This window comes from Neopsephotus bourkii, unplaced genomic scaffold, assembly GCF_033783945.1.
Source record: "Neopsephotus bourkii isolate Nb327-2 ecotype Australia unplaced genomic scaffold, CSIRO-AGI_Nbou_v1 NB_659, whole genome shotgun sequence".
Taxonomy (NCBI): domain Eukaryota; kingdom Metazoa; phylum Chordata; class Aves; order Psittaciformes; family Psittacidae; genus Neopsephotus; species Neopsephotus bourkii.
The window spans coordinates 9596685-9616338 of NW_026901158.1; the positions used below are offsets into that span (position 1 = coordinate 9596685).

The following is a 19654-nucleotide window of genomic DNA, read 5'->3' on the forward strand; positions in this document are numbered from 1 at the left end:
CCTCACGCCTCGGCCCCGCCCCTTTCCCCTCATTCTTCTCAATGGAGAAGCTCCGCCGGCCACCGCGCATGCGTGCAGCAGCATGGCGGCCCCCATGGGGCTCCTCTGGCCGTACGCTGTAATGGCGGCGCCCGTCAGGAGGCAGCCGTACAGCTGCAACAGGGCTGGGGTGCGAACAGGGTCCCCCCGACACTCCCAAGCCTTGTGCTCGTTACTGTTGTACCAGGAGCCCCGAGGCGCGGCTGCAGCCCCTCACGCCGTGGGTTTCATCCCACCACCCACGGCAGCAACTCTGCCCATCCAGTGCTGCACAGTGAAGAGCAGGAGTTTGCCAATGCTCAGGAGCAGCCTGGCACCCAGAAACCTAGAGAAGATCCATGCAAGATCCAAGGAGGAGTCACAAAGTCCATCAACGCTCCTTGCAAAGAGCCCACCTTTGAAAATCCTCCTCTTGTGCAGCTTCTCCCACTTGTGTGTTACTTCCAGCCCAGGCCTTGGCAGCTCCTGGCTAAAGGCTGGGAAAGGGGGTGCCCTGAGGACCCTATAGAGGGGTTGCTCCCAGCCGCTTTCCTCCTCTCCCACAATCAAGTATCCACAGGAGCTGCTTCTATCCTCCCAGATCCCACACTCCTAATGGCAGGGCCTGTAAAGCCATAATTGCAAAGCAATCAGGTCTTTTACAGCTCTTCAGTAAAGCAGGAGATACTGCAAGGGGGGAGATAACCCCAGCGCTGGGGCTTTACTCCCTGGAGGAAAATAGAAGCCTTTGAGTGCCCTGGAAGCAATTTACACCTGGCAGTGTTCAAGGCCAGGTTGGACACAGGGGCTTGGAGCAAGCTGCTCCAGTGGAAGGGGTCCCTGCCTGTGGCAGGGGTTGGAGCTGGAGGAGCTTTAAGGTCCCTTCCAACCCAGACCAGGCTGTGACTCATTAAAAGGAACACCATTCCCTCCCTGCAGCCCCACACCAGCACCTCACTCCTCTCACTTTCATGTGCTTGTCACTGGAGCTCTCCCACTCCAGCACCTGAGCCCTGCTCGCAGCACCCATGGTGGGCCCTGGACACATCTGCTCCTGAAGGCTTCCCCACAGCCCCCTTGGTCTAGTGCAGGGGTTCCAGCAGGGATACCACCACGTGTCCCCACACACCCCATGGAGCCTCCTCACCCGGCACAGCTCCATAGGCACCCACAGGGCAGAAGACCATCACCACAGCAGAAGACAGAATCATAGAATCAACCAGGGTGGAGAAGCCCTTTAATCCCATCCAGTCCAACCCTTACCCCCGCACTGCCAAGGCCACCACTAACCCATGGCACTGAGGCCTCATCTCCACGCTGTGTGAACACTTGCAGGGACGGTGCCTGCAGCCCTGCCCTGGGCAGCCTGTTCCAATGCCTGAGCACCCTCTGGGGCAGGAATTGTTCCTCAGCTCCATCTAAACCTGCCCTGGTGCAGCTTGAGGCCGGTTCCTCTTGTCCCATCCCTTGTTCCTTGGGAGCAGAGCCCAGCCCCTCCTGGCTCCATCCTCCTGTCAGGCAGTTGGAGGCAGCGGTGAGGTCCCGCGCCCCAGCCCCGCCGCGCCACGCGTGCCGGCTGCGCTCACACCGCGAGGGGCCGCCCCACGCCACGGGCCAGGCCCAGAGCGCGGCTGCAGGCCCCGAACCCGCGGCCTCAACCTCGGCTCGGCTCCGCCCCACCCGGCCCCGAGCGCCGCGGTCAAAATAAGAGTCCCCGAGCCTGAGGCGGCCCCGCAGCACGCGTCAGGGCAGCGCTGCCCCATCAGCCCCTGATGAGACCATCCATTCACTAATCATTAATCAATTCATTAATCAATTTATTAACCAATTCATTAACACACACACCCCTGAGGGCCCCGCAGCGCTGGAGGCAACGTCCCTGCGGAGAGCCCGCTATGGGGCCTCCCGCTGTGTGGGGAGAGCCCCGGGCCGCGGCAGGGATGGAGCTGTGGTGGCGGCGCTGGGCGTCCTTCCCCCTGGGCTTCCCCCTCCATGGAGGGACCGTGCCCCCATGAAGAGCCACCAGCCCCTCGCAATGGTGCCGCTGGAGCCTTGGGCCCAGCACGGAGCAGTGTCCGCAGGAACGGCCCCGGCCTGCAGTGGGGATGCTCAGCTCGACACTGAGGGGGGAATCACCGAACCAGCATCCCTGCTCCCGCACCCCAGCGCTGGGGACAGGGTGGCCCCGGAGCAGGGCCCGGTGGGTGCTGTCTGCTGGAGCCGGGACAGACAAACCTCCCCTTGGGCATCAGGAAGGGGAGAGGCTCCCATAGGGAGCGGGAGTAACCGGGAATACACCACAGAGCCATGGCTCCTGTCCCCGCTCTGGGTTAGCCTCGTGTGTTGTTAACAGGAGCAGGGCGAGGACGGGATCTGCTTTGCCACCAAGCGCCCATTTCCCTGCAGAAGATCCCAGGAGGAGCCGCAGAATCCCCAGCGGCGAGGATCCGATGTGGATCCAGCGCGGATTAGATGTGGATGCAGCGCGGATCCGATGTGGATCCAGGGCGGATCGGATATGGATCCAGCGCGGAGCCGATGTGGATCCAGCGCGGAGCCGATGTGGATCCAGCGCGGAGCCGTGGCTCAGCCCCACCATGGCGGCGGCTCCCTCGGCTCCCGCAGCCGCGCTGACATCGCCCTCTCCCGCCCCGCGCCGGGACCGGCCTCCGCATCCCGGGATTCCTGCCAGCAGGAAGAGCGCGGCCCCGGCGCTTCCTCCGGCCGGACAGGGCTGCAGAGCCGGAGCTGGGCACGGGTTCATCCCCCCCGGTGCACTGGGGGGGAACTGGCTTGGCTTTGCCACTGGCTGTCACCGTGGCCTCTGACAGCAGGAGCCCCTCCTCGCCCGCCGCTCCCAGCCCGCAGCGCCCACACAGAGCCCATCCCGCCCCAACCCGAGCAAAAGCAGCCGCGGGCTTAAGAAAGATCTTTATTTACATTTTGCAGCTCTTGACATGGGGTGGTTTAAAACGGGGCTGGACGGGTACAATGGGAGGGGTCCACTGCAAAACCCCGTTACAAATCGCACCGAAGCCTGAGGTTGAACAGAGCCAGCAAATGCTGTATAAAACCCGCGCATCTGGAAAGGGAACCACAGGAGTAAAGAACCGCGGCCATTGGTGTGGGTACAAGAAGGGGCACCGAGTGTGGAGGGTTCTACCCCCCGGGTATCTCCCTGGGACATTCCTGCTGCAGAACGTTGGGAATGTCTAAAAGTAAGAGAATAAAACCCAACCGGAGCCCAGAGCACCCTTTGTCTCCCCTCTTGTGCTGGCTCAACAGGGAAGTTCCTAGCAGGCAGCATGTTGGTTCAGTGGAAAGCTGAAAGAGAGTCAGAAGAGCCTTTGCATCCCCTGTGTCCCCTTTCCCATCTCCCACAGGCAGTGGGACATCAGGTGCCAAAGCGGAGTTTAGCAGGACACAAACAGCAGTGAAGATGCCCAAAACATGGAAGCAGCACATGTGGAGAGTGGGACAAGGACAAAAAAGCAGCAGCAAAGGGAAAAAGGCAGATGGTATTTTTGGTATTTTCCATGGAATGCTGAGTTTGGAAACCATTGGCTCACTCGTGCCCCACCGCTTCCCCACTGCAGCACAACCAAACCCAGCTGCTTAAAAAGTAGAGCCAGGAATGTGAGTGAATCCCTGTGGGTTGGAGTTCTTTATAGCCAGAGCTGGGTTTGGGAAAAGGGCCTTTTTTCCCTCTTCATTCCTGCCTTTGGACTGGGGGAGGCTCAAAAGCCTCCAGGAGCTCCCCAGGACTTAGAGGTTGAAGCTGGAGAGGCTGCAGAGGAGGCAGACAGCAGCGAGGCTGATGTTCCTCTCGCAGGGGAACACAAACCTGGACACTGAGGTCTGCCCCGTTGTGTTCACCCAGTGCTTGTTACACCCCGAGCACTGGGGCCACCACTGCAGGCAGGTTGAAGAGCTGGACTAACCCCATCCACCAAAGGGGTCCATGACACATGAGCAAGGATGGGACCTGCTGTACCCTGGCCAGAGCCTCCCCACAGGCCTGAGAGGGGCATTTCTCTGCAGGAGCTGTGCGTGCCCAGCCCCAGCATCCAAACTGAGGATCACCATGAGGCTCAGCTCCAGCTCCTTCCTGCTCCCTCCACAGCAGAGATGGACACTCCTCACCAGCGAAGAATAACGATCTCCCTTGTTGCTTTGCCAAGGGGACTCCATGTACAGCAAGAGGTGCTGAAGGACCAGGTTGCAGTAAATGTGATTTGGGACAGCAAGCTCAAGAGCAGGGGAGCACTGCAGAGACAAGGGCACCACGGGAGCTCTGTGAGATACAACTGGCCTCTCCTTGCCATGGTCTCCACCTCGAGCGGTGCATTCCCAGCTGCAAAGGTTAAATGAGGAGGACAGACATGGCTGGGCGTGTAGGACATCCCCGTGGCTCTGGCCACAGTAAGCAAACAGCATCCCAGTTTTCCAGCAGAGGAACATGGGCTGGACATGACACCGGTAGCTCAGTTCCAGGGATGGAGAACAAGTCAGCCCAGGCTGACTCTCCTGGCCCCCAGCTGGGCCAGGAGCATGTGAGGCCAACCCAGCAGGGCTGGAAGCATTGACAGCTCCCTGGGGTTTGTCCAGAGGTGTGGAAGGTGTTTGGGTTGAGGAAAGGAGGGATACAAACTGCTGACAGCAAGGAAGGCCACGGGAGCTATGGGCTGAGCCAGGCACAACAGGTTCAGGTAACTGGGAGGAAGAGGAAGAGCGCTGTGAAGAGCTGCACCATCACAACCAAGCTCCTGCCTTTGACCCCCTGCATATCAAGAAGGCTTTTGCTGGCAGGCACAGACCAGCAGGCACAGGACAGAGACTTGAAGAAAGCTGTGCACAAGCATGAACTGAGCAGAGTGAAGCAGCATCCTCATGTCTGAGGCCCAGCTCACACCTCGAGCTACTCGCAGTGACAGTACTTAGTCAGCACCTGTGCACCTCAGCCATGGTGTCACCAAACTGTGCATGGGGAGGAACCTTCTTCCAGTTTTAACACGTTGATTCCAAATGGAATCAGAGGGCAGGGGCTGGGGGTGTCCAGCCCCTCCAGCCAGACCCTGGCTGCTCCATCTCCATCCTCCTGAAGGGAGAGCCTGTGCTCCCATCCCTCTCCTGTTGGACAGCAGAGAGAAGTGCCCAAGAGGGCCACTTGGACAAACCATGGCTTTGGGACACTGGACAGGCTGCACTGTGCTGGGTGTCAGCAGAAGTCACCATCTCCTGTGGCCAGAGTAAAAACGTGCCTCACTTTGTCACACCGCAGCACGATGCATCCCTGGGTTTGGCATGAAGAGGCACATGGATAAGCATCAGCAATGGATGAAAAAGCACAGCATTTCTCTTAGAATAATTTATTAAATACAGCATTAAAATTTGTATTTCTGAATTCAATCATTAAAAACAAAACATCATATATATATATTTTGGGGACAATGAATCATTCTATCACCAGCAGTGCGTGCTGTGCCAGCACTGCTCAGAACAGCACCTTCTCTACTCTATCCTTAAAGCAGTTCAACACTTAAAATGAACCAAACTAAAAGCATTTGCAAAGGAAGAGTGCAAAGCAGGCTTGTCCCCAGCTGCAGCGGGTGTGCGGGGCGGAGGGGAGGCTGTGCTGCTCCCCAGAGCCTTGTCACATACTGCCTGGAGTGAGACCAGCGCTCAGAGGGGCCCAAGCTCTGCTCCAGCTGTGCCCTAGGGTTGTGGTTTCCTCAGCTTGGGCAGTTGATGCTAAAAAAGCTTTAAAAAGGAGGTGAGGAGGAAGAAGCATGGAAAAAGCATGGTTTCCATCCATCAGCTTCACCCCTGACCTGCTGGGTCCAGGAGCGCAGCGCTTTCTGTTCCCACTCCTCATCTAGCTCAGCAGGCAAGTGGTCAACCAGCACCCAGAGAGCAGCGCCCAAGCCAAGCACCCTCGTGCCCTGGCTTGGCTGTGCTGCGTGCTCCTGTGAGACACGAGGCTGAGCCTCCAGGGAGGGTCATCCCAAAGGAAAGGGATTCCATGGGCAGGGACTCAGAGGTAGCATCAGACAGGACTTTTCTAACTTGATCATCATGGAATTCTGGCCTGCTGAAGGCAGCTGGGATGGAGCAGGCACCCTGCAGGGTGGGACACAGGGATCTGGGGTGTCCCATCACTGCAGCCTGATGAGTGCTGCTCATCCCAAGTGATGCAGCCTGCAGCGAGCCAGGATGGATTGTCTCTTACAGGGCTTCCCAGAGGAAAGTCACCCTTTGCTGAGAATGGCCAGAGGCTGGGTGGTGGGCACCCAAGGTAACACTGGGCTCCCTCCACAGCTCTGCAGGGCCTCCTGGGTTAGGAGTGAGTGCCCCAGCCTGCTCTCCCCCCCTCACAGACTGTGTGAGGACCAAAGGCTGCAGGTCCCTCACCCCACAGCACAGGTACAGGGAGGACTTTTGGCTCTTGAAGAGTCCCTGACCTTCCAAACCCGCTCACTCCAAGAAACCTCCTGTTTCAGCTACCCTTAGGCCCTATGAGGACAGGGTTCTCAAAACCACTTCTGGAGAGCACACGGCCCCTAAAGACAAGAGGAAAGTCCACCCAGCCCAGCCTTCACCTACAGTGGAGACATGCCAAGTCAGGAGCATTTCAGATAAGGCATCGCAGGTGCTTTGATAGTAAAGCAGTTAGTGTTGACTACAGTACTTTAAACACAGGCTGCTGCAGAGGCCACCCCTGGGGCTAAAGCAGTCCTCCAGCCCTTGGTGCAGCAGCAGGCGAGTTTCCCAGACCTCTCCTATGCACACACAGGCTGCTCTGGCTGCACTTTTTGGTTTTCCCACCCCCCTCCCTAGAAAGAGACTTAAAAAGCCCAGGCTGGGCCCTGCCATTTACCCCACCAAGCAGCCAGAGAGATAGAGACGCCTCGTGCTGTACCAGAGCTCGGGGTCGGCAGCTGAACCGTGGCACTGGGGTGGGCAGCACCAGCGGGACTCAGAGCAGGGGAGGTCAGTTGCCGTTGCTGATGCTGGAGTTGGCACTGCTGCAGCTCTGCTCGTAGGATGGAGGTGCCTCTGCAGGGAGAAGAAGGAATAAAGTGGTTGTGGTGGGTGTTGGGAGGGTCCCTTCACCCCGTGTGTGCTAACACGTGGCATGGGACTCTCTGACAGTAACTTCAAAGCTGTTGAGTTAAATTCTTCCCTGTGAGGGTGCTGAGGCGCTGGCACAGGGTGCCCAGAGAAGCTGTGGCTGCCCCATCCCTGGCAGTGCTCAAGGCCAGCTTGGACACAGGGGCTTGGAGCAAGCTGCTCCAGTGGAAGGGGTCCCTGCCTGTGGCAGGGGTTGGAGCTGGATGAGCCTTAAGGCCCCTTTCAACCCAAACCAGGCTGGGATTCTATGTAGTGCACAGGCAGGATTTGAGTCAGGCAGCCCCATGCCTGTCCCGATGCCTGCAGGGGTTAAAATCAGCACCTCCAAGTCCTGTCTGTTCCCTCTTCTTCACAAGCATCCTCACGTACCTCCATTACCTCCAGATCACAAGTGCCTCGTGCTCCCTGCACCCTGACCCATCTCACTCCCCCAGTGCTAACAGATGGGTTTATTCAGGTAGGACGGTGCTAGCAGACACCGCCGGTCTCTTCCACCCCAGCTGCCTGCAGAAGCACAGCTCCAGGAATCCATCACGCTGGGATTTCCCAAGCTTTTCCAGGCTGGGCAGTCTCGCAGCTCCCACCCTCACAGCTGCAGGCCCACTCCAGCTCAGACTGAAGATTCCAGTTACATCACTTTCCTGGCTCGGCTCCCGCCAGCCTCACCACAAGCCAAGGAGTTTTTCTCTCAGTGAGAGGCTGGAAGCTCAGTTAAGAACAGGGAGATCCTCTCACAACAACGAGCCCAGGGTAGGCACGGGTACACATGTGGGAATGGACAGCAGCTCTGACAGCTGTGAGAGGGGACTTCTCCAGAGGCTAAAGCAGGCAGAGAGATCTGGTGATCCCCTCTGCCATGACTGCGGGCTGACATCCCTGTATCCCCCCCAGCTCACAGCTAGCAGAGACTCTTGTGGTAGGAGATGTTTACTAGCACACTGACAGGCTGTTTGGGTCCTCACCATAGGGGTAGCCCCACGTGCTGTACTCCGGAGGCAGAATGAGGGAGCTGGCGGTGGGGACAGGCACCACGTTCCCCTCAGCATAGTAAGGGACAGTGGCCCCCGTTGACAGGCAGAGCGTGGGGTGGTTTGGGGAGCCCGTCTGCTCCGAGTCCACCCGTATCTCCTGGAAGCTCAGTCCTGGGGCGTAGCTAAAGGGCTGCTGCTGGGAATGGCTTTTGGTAGGGATGGAGACATTGTCCATGGAGTGGTAACCGCTGGCAGCCTCCTCTTCCTCCGGGGGGGCACTGGGTACCACTGCAGATGGGACGTGCTGGATGGGCCGGGAGGGGCTCAGGGGCACCCTGTTCACAGCAATGTTACCGATGTAAATGGGGAGCGTGACTGAAACCTCTGGAGACTTGAGGGACACCTGGAAGAGAAGGAAAAACAGTGGCATCCTCTTCACCATACACTGCACTGGGAAGGTTCACCTGGTGCAAGCGTCACCCACATCACCCACAGAGTTCAGCAGCTGAGCTCAACCCAGCCCACTGGAACTCCCAGGAGCACCGATGGACTCACCTGGATGTAGTAGTCGATATGGATGAGGCTACAGCCCTGCAGAATGGACTGGGGCAGCGCTGGAACGAGGATCTGCTCCTTCCACTCTGCACATTTCCAGGCTTTCACTCCTGAGCCTTCCACCTCTGCAATGGTCCTGAGGTCGTAAATCCAGCGCTTGGATTTATAAGCCACTTTCTGTACAGACAGGAGAAAACACAGCTAGCAGAAAGACTGCAGATGGTCTCAAGACAGACTGAGAGAGCTGGGCTGGGTGAGCCTGGAGAAGAGAAGGCTCCTGAAGGGGAGACCTTAGAGCAGCTCCAGTGCCTAAAGGGGCTGCAGGAAACCTGGAGAGGGGCTTGGGACAAGGGCCTGTAGGGACAGGCCAAGGGGAATGGCTTGAACCTGCCCGAGGGGAGACTGAGCTGAGCTCTTAGGCAGAAGCTCTTCCCTGTGAGGGTGCTGAGGCGCTGGCACAGGGTGCCCAGAGAAGCTGTGGCTGCCCCATCCCTGGCAGTGTTCAAGGCCAGGTTGGACACAGGGGCATGGAGCAAGCTGCTCTAGTAGAAGGTGTCCCTGCCTGTGGGAGGGGTTGGAACTGGGTGAGCTTTAAGGTCTTTTCCAACACAAACCCTGCTGGGATTCTGTCTTCCACAAACTTAAAAGTCAGGACACAAAACCACCCAACTGCTTTGTCAAACAAGCAGGAGCACAAACCTCACGTGCGTATTACAGAGCAGAAATACCCATCATTACCTGACAGACTGAGTCGGGACAAGCAAGACAAGTTCTACCACCTCTTTCCCCAGTAAGACAGGGAGAATCAGAGGTAGCCAGAGGCCTGAACTCCTCACTGTCCCCTCCCAGCCACACGCAGCAGCGACGCACAGTGGTGAGGGTGAGAACTACCCCAGTTTCACAGAGACCTCGGGGCGTGCAGTGCCAGCACAAGCCCAGCACCAGCCTTCAGATGCTCACCTGGAGCAGACTGGCTACCACAGCCCCTGTGTCCCGGCCCGACTTGTTCTCGATGTCGGTGCGGAGCTGGATGGCCTGGCCCACGATGTACCCTTTCAGATCCGAGGTGGCAGTCAGGATGATGTTACCGCTTTTCACTAGCTTGTAGTTGAACTTCTTGGTGACTGACATAGTGTTGGGCTGCTGCAGGACAGCAAAAGACAGAGATGTTGGCTCAAGAGACTCAGAGAACCCCCACGAAAACACTCAAGAGGTTGAAAACACACAAGCAGAAATATCTGGTCTAAAAGGATGCAAAGAACCAGCAACACAGCACTACCAGAGACAATAGCTCTCACTTCTCCATCTCCCCAGTTTTGCTGTCCTATTAGTTGCTCTTCCCTCCAAAGCAAGTTCCCCAAAGAAGGCTCTTCACAAGCACCTGGTGCTGTTGGCCAACCCCTCCCTCTGCATGCTGAAAATTCACCTAAAGCTTTTAAAACAACATATGGAGGACTCAAAAATCACTTGGAGCAGGGACTGACATCAAGGTAGGAGGGATCAGGAGTCCCTGTCCTGCTCTTGCACAGTCAGGGAGGTGTCCAACCCCACAATTACTCTCCAGACAGCACACAGGACACACAGACAAGTCCCAGCCATGCTCCTTGTTCTCACCTCAATGTCAGGGATGTCATTCAAGTTGAGAGGGCAGAGAATGTAGAAGATCTTGCTGCACTTGTAGTCCTTGGAGAAGCGAGGTGTGTCTATCACAGCCTTCACCTGATGCAGGACCTTGCCGAAAGGCCCTTCAAAGGACGTAGGAGCAGAGGCTGGAGTCGAGAGGGAAAGAAAAGGGACGTAAGGCTGAGCCAGGCCAAGTGTTTCTGGGCTGGAAGCACAGTCCCTTTAAACAGCTTTCCTCTTCTGAGGAGGTCTGCAAGGACCCGAGAGACAGAGCCCTTGGAAAATACAGCCCTTGGGGCTGAACACTTGAGGTCACTTGGGGACCTTGATGCAACCTCCTTGCAAGAAGAGCTCCTCTGCAAGTACAGGTGCCAGAGCACAGATCCTCTCTCCAAGCCACACGCCAGGGCCCCAGTGCACACCAGAGAGCCCACAGCGTCACGCTTGGAGAGGCATCAGCCCCAGCTCAGACCTGGCTTTGCACCAACACAGAAGGTGCCTGCTTGTCCAAGCTCCCTCTCGTGTCTTTGGGCCAAGCCACCTCTGCCATGCCCCCAGTCCTGCTCAGCACACCCCGAGAGGCTGCACAAGCCAAAGCTCCCATGGAAGTGCCTTCAGCCCTTTATCTACACCATACCTGGCAGCAGGAACTGGAAGGGGAAGTTGTGCTCTCCAGCTGTCAGGACCCCTGTGGGAAACAAGAGCAGAAGGTCAGTGGGGCAGGCTGTGGCCATGGGATGGTGTCACCCTCTGGTGAGTGAGGCCACCGGACAGGGACCACCACACAGCTTGTTCTGCCTGCAGCCCACTGGGCAGCTCCAGATCCAACGAGAGAGCCTGAGTCAACATGAGCCTCTGCGGCCACACAAGCCTCCTGGAGATGGGAGATGTCTCCATTCCCAATGACTGATCTCCATTGATACCCTATAACTAAGGTAGTTTGGGGCAGGGTTTAAGGGATCCCAGCACTGTAGCACATGATTAGCCCACTCTGCTGACACAGGGCATGGAGAAGGGATGCTCAGTGCTTATCGACCCTCAAGCAGGCTAAAGCCAGCTGGGAGGAAGGCGAGAAAGCACAGGCACTGTGTGAGGGTGGACGGGAGGTCTGGAGGGCATTGAGCTGCCTTAGCCACCCACCCAGCCCCATGCAGACTGCACAGTGCTCACGAGCTGGAACCAGAGGTCCCTCTCCCAGACCTAAACCCATGCCTGGTCCCAAGAAAGGACCTGCAATACCTCACCTCAGCACATGGCTAAAACAACAGCTACAGACTCAGACACCCCAACCCCATCCACCCTCCAGCACTCCCATCTGGACTCTGATTCCCTGCCAGGGCAGTGTGATGGCTGAACTGGACCTGCACTGCGATCTGGTGACATCAGGCACGTCCCAAAGTTGCCTTCAGTAAGAAAAGCACTGAAGTTCACCCACATCTGTTAACTACGTGCAAAGACAGGAACAGCAGTGCTGAGAGCAGACCTGGGCTCCCATCCAGCCAGGCTGGGTTGATGCTGCTTTGTAAGACCATTGCTGGAGGAACCAGGACTCTAGATCTGGCCAGCTCTTGTGTGGAGGAGGCAGCTTGCCCCTTGGCAACACTGGCACCACAGAGCTGACAGCACGTCCTGTTGTCAGGGGATAAAGTGACCTGGGACGGTGGGGGGGGGAAAAGAAAGGTAAAGCCATCCCATTGACACTGCTGCCCAGGGGAGCTGGTGTGTGACTTGGTGCATCCTTCACGTGATGAAGAACTGCAGCTCTGCCCCTTGCTCACTCAGCCATCCCTCAGGGACACCCCGGTCAGTGAGCACCCTGTCTGCAGAGCAAGGGCAGGCAGAGTAAACTGTAAGCTTCAGGGCAGGGCTGCAGTCACCGTCCCTGCAAGTGTTCACACAGCGTGGAGACGAGGCCTCAGTGCCATGGGTTAGTGGTGGCCTTGGCAGTGCTGGGAACGGTTGGACTGGATGGGATTAAAGGGCTTTTCCAACCCGGTTGGTTCTGTGATATGACAGACATCCCATCGGGTACCGCTGCAAAGGGAACATAGCAGAGAACCGAGGTGCGCGTTCATGTGCTTTGCCCTCCCTCACTGCATCCCCGCACCCAGGCCCCCTCCAGGCGAACCCGGATCACGGAGCCTGCACTGCAACACCCGCTCTTGTCACCAGGTGGAGACACGGAGCCGCCGCTGCCGCCCCGCCGGCGGGGCTGGGGCTGAGGCTGGGGCTGGGGACCTCCTCCCGTCCCTATGGGGAAGCCCCGCTCCGTTAACGGCAGCCGCTGCGGTGCCTTCGCGTGTTGGGGACAGGGTAAAGCCTGGCCAAGATGCCTCAAGGGCACCTGCCTTTTATTGGGCACCCTTCAACGTTACCCTTACTGCTGGAGAGCGGACTGACACACCGGAGCGCATCAACTCCCCTGAGCAGCTTCTGCACTGCAGTGAGGGGGCTCGCTCCATCGGGGAGCGAGAGGGAGCGAGTGCAGTTACTGCCGTGCAGAAGGGAGATGGGAGTCCCTGAGGGCACTGGCACTGAGTTTCCACTGAGACCTGGAGGCTTTCCAGCTCTCTGACCCGCAGATGAACACACAAACAGTGATTTCAAGCCTCCTGCTACGAGCATGAAACCCCACAGCCTTTCCAGGACCCTTAGGTAAGTCCAGACCCCATGAAGTGGAATTCCCTCTTCTGCACTATAGACAGCACGATCCAAGAAGTCATTCAGGCTGAGCTCCTGTCCAGCTCCTGTGCACCAACAGAAAACCAGCTGGAAGTGAACCTGTGAGCACCTGGCATTCAGAGTGTCTAACCCCCTGCAGAAACCCAGAGGTTCTAAGGTCACTCCCAACAGCAGCAAGCAAGGCACTCTTAATACACTCTCCCAGCAATACACATGGCCAGCATCACTCATACAGAATCCCAGCCTGGTTTGGGTTGAAGGGGCCTTAAGCTCACCCAGCTCCAACCCCTGCCATGGGCAGGGACCCCTTCCACTGGAGCAGCTTGCTCCAAGCCCCTGTGTCCAACCTGGCCTTGAACACTGCCAGGGATGGGGCAGCCACAGCTTCTCTGGGCACCCTGTGCCAGCGCCTCAGCACCCTCACAGGGAAGAGCTTCTGCCTAAGAGCTCAGCTCAGTCTCCCCTCGGGCAGGTTCAAGCCATTCCCCTTGGCCTGTCCCTACAGGCCCTTGTCCCAAGCCCCTCTCCAGGTTTCCTGCAGCCCCTTTAGGCACTGGAGCTGCTCTAAGGTCTCCCCTTCAGGAGCCTTCCCCTTCCCAGGCTGCCCCAGCCCAGCTCTCAGCCTGTTGGATGCAGTGTGGCTGTTGGAGCCACCGTAGGACTCGGTGGCACTGATGCAGTTTCCATGCAGGCAGCCCAGCCTCTGACGAAGTCACCAGATGAGAACTGCCCACAGGACAGCACAGAGCACCACAATAGCTCAGACCAAGCCTGAGCACCCCGAGACCACGCTCAGACCTGCTCTGACCCCATCTGCAGCCTACAAATCCCTCCTGCAGCTCCTGCCTGCAACAAGTTGCCCACGAGGCATGGAAGAGCCCATTCCTGCTCTTCACAGCCAGTGAGGAGTACTCTGGACTGCAGCCGTGCCCTCTCACAGCTCACACAGACCAAGGGTGCAGGAGCAATGGCACTCAGCCCACGGCCACCAGAGCCCAGACTTCAGCCCTGTTCTTCACTCCACTGAGCAAAGAGATGCTGCAGGCAATAAGCAATAGCTCTTGTTTTCAGACCTGCTCCTTCCAGCCCACAATCTCCTTATCCCAAAGGGAGAGAAGCATTTTTATGCCTTAAGATCCTCCACATACAGGGAATTCTCCAGCAGGCTGGACCAAGCACCCAGATCCTATACACTGGTACAGATACCACTACATGGGGGTTCGTTTGCTAGACAGCTAGCAAACAGGTTGGACTTGATGATCTCAAACGTCTTTTCCAACCTGGTTGATTCTATGACAACTCCCAGCTGAGCCCCTGCACTTCCTGCCCTTACTGCAAGCACAGAGCTGTTGGGGAGGTCGCTGGTGAAGGGGCTATCATGGGCAGCAGCATGCTCAGCCTGTGTCTGGCTGGGGACACCCTCAGCAGCCTGGAGTGGGCATTTCCAGAAGCCACTGGTGTGGAAGCAGAAAGCATTGGGGAGCTATTTACCACAGAATGGTTTGGGTTGGAAAGGACCTTAAGTTCCAGCTCCCTGCCACAGAACAGGACATTTAGTGTACCAGGAACTGCACATGCAAGCTGCCTTTGCAACAGACAGTGGCTGGCAGCAGGCAGAAGTGAGATGGTTTCCTTTGATGGACACCCCAGCATGCCCAGGAGGAGCAGCCTTTGTGAAAGCTCCTTTCCAAGCTGCTCCTGAACCAGCAGCGTTGCCAAACCAAGCCAGAGACTGCATGGGTGAGAGCAGGGCATCACTCGAGGGGTCTCTACAGCCCCATGGACCAGGCTGAAGGCTCCTGAGCCGTCTGTGAGCAAACACACTGTGAGGGGAATGGGCTGTGGCAGCCACTGCAGCCGCTCTGAGCCATCACCTCCCCATTCCCAGAAACCTGAACAAAGGCCACAGTGTGCTTGGCTGCAGAAAGGCTTTTCCTGGAGTTTACGTGCAGCTAAAAATACCTTGGGAAAGTCATTAGGCAGCAGAGGCAGCTGCAGCAGCAGAGCGCTGCGGCGGGGCCCTACCTGCTGCAGCCTTTCCTGCGATAGGAGCCGAGCCAGCAGCCAGCAGCGGCCCCCGCACGCACGGCCTCTGGAAACATCCTCCCTAAACATTCCTGCAGGGAAAGGAGCTGCTGCCCCAGACAGGCTGGCAAACAAAGCAACGCAGGCAGCAGGAGCAGCAGCAACAGCCAGCAGTGCGCAAGAGCAGTCCTAGAGCGCACAGCAGAGAGAGTGACCTTGGAGAGGTCCCCAAGTGCGGTGGGGAAATCCAACCTGGAAGCAAACAGACTCTCCCTTTCACAGCTCAGCTGCTCCCCTCCACACCGGGATGAGGGGTGGGTCACTAGTACTAGAGGACATGAAGGAGACCTGATAGCGTGGAGAAGGAACACCTTGATCCAGAGGAGTAACCCCAAGTCCTCTGCTGGGTCCCCAGGAGGTGACCGGGTGATGCCAGGCCCAGGGGTGCTCTGCTCCACAATCAGAGCCTGTAGAACATCACCAGTGATGGGGAGCACACCCCAGCCCAACACGAAACACCAGACCCCAGCAGTGCAGCACCATCCTGCAGCACTCAGGCACCTGTGGTCACCCTTGTGTGCAGTGCAGGGACAGAAACCCAGTGCTTTTCCCTAGGGTTTATGGGGTTTCTAGGCAAAACTCAAGCTGGCCTTGCCCCTGAGCCCACCCAGGGCTGGATGCACCATCCTCTCCCTGCAGACAGCTCTGCTGCAACCCACAAAGGTTTCCCTGCAAACCAGCACACCCCTGCTCAACCACAGGGAAAACATGACACCATCATAACCATCGTGGGTGAGGTGACCACATGTCTCTATTTACACTGTTAAATCCAAGTCGAGCTTACTCCACCACAGCTCAGGTGCTGAAAGGCTTTGTTCTGAGCAGCACAGAGCAAGTGGCCAGCCCTTCAAAGCCACTGTCTCCAAGAGCAAGGAGAAGGTACAGCTGAGGCTGGGTAAGGTCCTCTGGCAGCTTCTGCCCTGGCATGAGAGCAGGAACCTCCTGGGGCTCAGGAGGAACCAACCACACACACACAAGGATGCTGAGCCCTACCTGCTGCATCCTGCCTGGCTGGAAGCCACAGGCAGCTCTCCACAAGGCTGTGACACAGCCAGGACCTCCAGGTTGGTGGCAGCAGGGGGAAGGCACTGGAGAGGATCCAGAAGAGGGTTGGGAGATGCCTTGATCACTGATGCACAGACACAACAGGCTCAGCTGAGCCTTGTTACTCACCCCTGTGAACTCACACTCTGGTGTGCTGGGGGAGACAGCCCGGAGCTCCGAGCACACAGCAGGCTGCAGGCCAGGCAAGCACAGTGTGTGATACCACACACACCTCTGCTCACCACACTTCATCCATGGCCAGACTAGGGCGAAAGAGATGAATATTCCATGTACTGCTCCCCGTGTTCTCCAAAAAGGAGGATACCTTTTGTTCCAGAACCACAGCTAGGAGCCTGGAAGGTGTCTCTGCACCCCAGGCACAGGAGCCAGGAGTGGCTGAAATCACAGAATCCCAGCCTGGTTTGGGTTGGAAGGGACCTTAAAGCTCCTCCAGCTCCAACCCCTGCCACAGGCAGGGACCCCTTCCACTGGAGCAGCTTGCTCCAAGTGCCTGTGTCCAACCTGGCCTTGAACACTGCCAGGGATGGGGCAGCCACAGCTTCCCTGGGCACCCTGTGCCAGCGTCTCAGCACCCTCACAGGGAAGAGCTTCTGCCTAAGAGCTCAGCTCAGTCTCCCCTCTGGCAGGTTCAAGCCATTCCCCTTGGCCTGTGCCTACAGGCCCCTGTAACAGGGCTCCTGACCCGACCTCCACCCCTCCTGGCCAGTACCTGCCAAGCAGACGGCAGTGGCTCTGCTCCCTGCTGCTGCACATGCGGATGCTGGAGCAGGAACAAGCTGTGCCTTTGGAGCACACATATTTTCTGGTTCTTCTAGCAGAGGAACAGCAGGCCAGGCCATATGGCATTTTCTCTCTGGCTACTTAGCAAGTGATGCATTAACTGTGCTGGCCAAATCATGCAGTACAGGGAAGGTACCTGGTGCCTGCTGGTCCCCCTGCCGCTGCCTGTAGCAATAGTCTTCCTGCTGCCTAAAATCAGCCCTGTGTCTCCCATGGGGAAGGTGAGGTCCTCTGAAGATGCTGAGAGTGATGCCAGTGTTGGTGATGCACAGCTCAGGTGCTCTCCTCTCACTGTCCAGGCAGAGAGCAGGAAAGCAGCTGGTTTGTGGGTTCCACTTTGAGGTGGAGAAACAGGCAGCCCTGCGCCCACACTGTGCCACAGGACAGTGGTCCCCCAGGTACAGGAGGCACCATCACTCACTGCAGCCCTGCCCTCCTCATCCACCTTTGCAGCCCAGAAAATGGAATACTGGACGTAAAAGCAAGAAGATCAGAGCTCTTGCAGCCTGCAGGAGGCTGTATCAGGGATGCCAGACGGGAAGCATGAATTTTGGCTGTGCCAGGGCACTTCAGGCAATGCCCGGCCATTGCAGCTTCAGTGCGAGGACTCCAGCTCAGCCTCGGGTGGATGAGGCTCACACAGGATTACAGACTGCAGCAAATGAGGGGAAATGCACATGTTTGCTTGTGCCATCCCTGCAGCAGGCACAGGGGCCTCAGAGGGAGCCAGAAGAGTGCCCTGCCAGCAAGCACAGCCAAAGCTGCTGGGGAAGGCTCAGTGTTCAGCTCAGCTTAGCTCTGCTCAAACAAGAGCCGTCCTGCTCCTGAGCAGAGCTGGTGTCCGGCAGTGAGGGAGCAGGCCCCAGCTGGCTCCAGGCTCCTGTTCAAAGCAGCAGCTCACAATCCCAGCATCACTTGTGAAAGAAGGCACCTCTGGAGATGATCCAGTGCAACCCCTGCCAGGGCAGGGCCACCCAGAGCAGGACACACGGGAACGTGTCCATGGTGGGTTTGGGATGGCTCCAGAGAGGGAGACTCCACAGCCCCCTGGGCAGCCTGTGCCAGGGCTCTGCCACCCTCAATGGAAACAAGTTCTTCCTCATGGTGAGGTGACACTTGTTGTGTGTTAGTTTATGGCCATTGCTCCTCATCCTGTCATTGGGCACCACTGGAAAGAGTCTGGCACCATCCTGCTGGCACCCACCTCTGAGACACTGATCTGCACTGATGGGATCCCCTCTCTGGCTGCTCTCCTCCAGACCAACCAAGCCCAGCTCCTGCAATCTCTCCTCATCAGAGAGATGCTCCAGACCCCTGAGCATCCTTGTGGCCTTCACTGGGCCCTCTCCAGCAGCTCCTTGTCTGTCTTGTACTGAGAAGCACAGCACTGCATACAGTGCTCCAGATGTGGCCTCACCAGGGTCAGTAGAGAAGGAGGAATCACGTCCCTCGGTCTTGCTGCCACACTGCTCCCCACGCACCACAGGATCCTTTTGGCTCTACTGCTCCTAAATGCATCACCCAGGATTTGCATTCACACCAACACACAGTAGGTACAACCTTCAGTGCTCCAATGTGGTTAATGCAGCAGAGACACAGGCAGTGCAGTGAGAGGAAGAAAACACCCCAGAAAGCCCAGTGCTGAGCCTGGGGCTCTGCTGCTCAGAAATCCCTGTGCCAGCATTCCCAAGGGCCATTTTCAGGGAATTAGCAGGATCTGGCAGTACAGCAACGCTGCAAAAATCCTCCAAGGATTAACAGTGATCTATGCAGGCAAGAAACTGGGAAGTGCTGAGGAAGCTGCTGCGACCCAAGGCAACTGCAGCTCCTTCCACGTGGTTTTTCCTGGGCTGAACCTGTAGTTACTGCTGCTGCGGCCAGGAGCTGGCACCAGCACATCCTTAACAGTGCAGCAGTGTCCACGGGCACCCTTCAGCACTCACCATGGGCTGGGCAGGAGCATCCCTGCTGTCACCTCCACTGATCCCTGAGCACAGAACAACAGAGCAGTCTCCCAGTGCCAGCTCCGTGGTCACTGAGCTTTCACAGGTCAGTTGCAAGCCAGGATCCTGACCCTGTGCCAGCTCTTGGCTGTGAAGGTGCCGTGCCAGGAGGGCAGAGAACCCCCCCAGGGAGGAGGTGATGCACATCTGCCCCTCTTCAGCTCTTTGTGCAAGGAATGTGTGAGAGGAGCAGCCAGGAATTCCCTGCAGCGCCTTCCCACTGAGGAACAAGCTGGGAATTGCAGCCAGCTCCCTGCACAGCTCAGCTCAGGTGCAAGCAGGGTTTAAAGGGAATGAAAACCTTTGCATGCACAACACATCCACAGGGCAGGAGGTGTGTGTGCAGGGATGCAGGGGGTACAAGGAGAACAGCCCGTGTGGGTACCAGCACATAAAGGACTTGCTCCTCTGCCTGAATAAGGCCGTAGCTGCAGTAAGGGAGGGGAGAGGAGCAGGAGAGAGGCCCCACAGAGCTGAATTACTCCATTATATCGGATCAAAAGAGGCAGCTCTGTCAGAGAGCAGCACTGTGGGCACAAGTGGTGCTATTCTGTACTCAGTGCAACTGGTGCACTGTACTCCTGCACTGCTGACACCTACAGAAACCAACACCCCCCACACGTGCACGGTTCCCCCAACCCCTACTGCATTTCTGTGTAAAAGGGGAACCCAACAGAAACCAGCACCAGGAACAAAGTAAGAGATTGACAGAATGGTTTGGGTTGGGAGAGACCTTAAAGC

At 57.5% G+C, this 19654-nt stretch overlaps 1 protein-coding gene across 1 annotated transcript in view; it reads right to left on the minus strand.

Annotated features, from left to right (window-relative positions):
• Positions 1-5371: 5371 nt before the first annotated feature.
• Positions 5372-19654, minus strand: part of ARRDC1 (arrestin domain containing 1) — a 36880-nt gene continuing 22597 nt past the window's right edge. Inside the window, exons 3-8 of the mRNA XM_061352990.1 lie at positions 10936-10986; positions 10290-10444; positions 9636-9818; positions 8676-8852; positions 8112-8523; positions 5372-7074 (exon numbers count right to left, since the gene is read on the minus strand). Coding sequence (XP_061208974.1) covers positions 7010-7074; positions 8112-8523; positions 8676-8852; positions 9636-9818; positions 10290-10444; positions 10936-10986 — 1043 coding nt within the window. The 3' untranslated portion in view covers positions 5372-7009. The remainder of the gene's footprint in view (positions 7075-8111; positions 8524-8675; positions 8853-9635; positions 9819-10289; positions 10445-10935; positions 10987-19654) is intronic.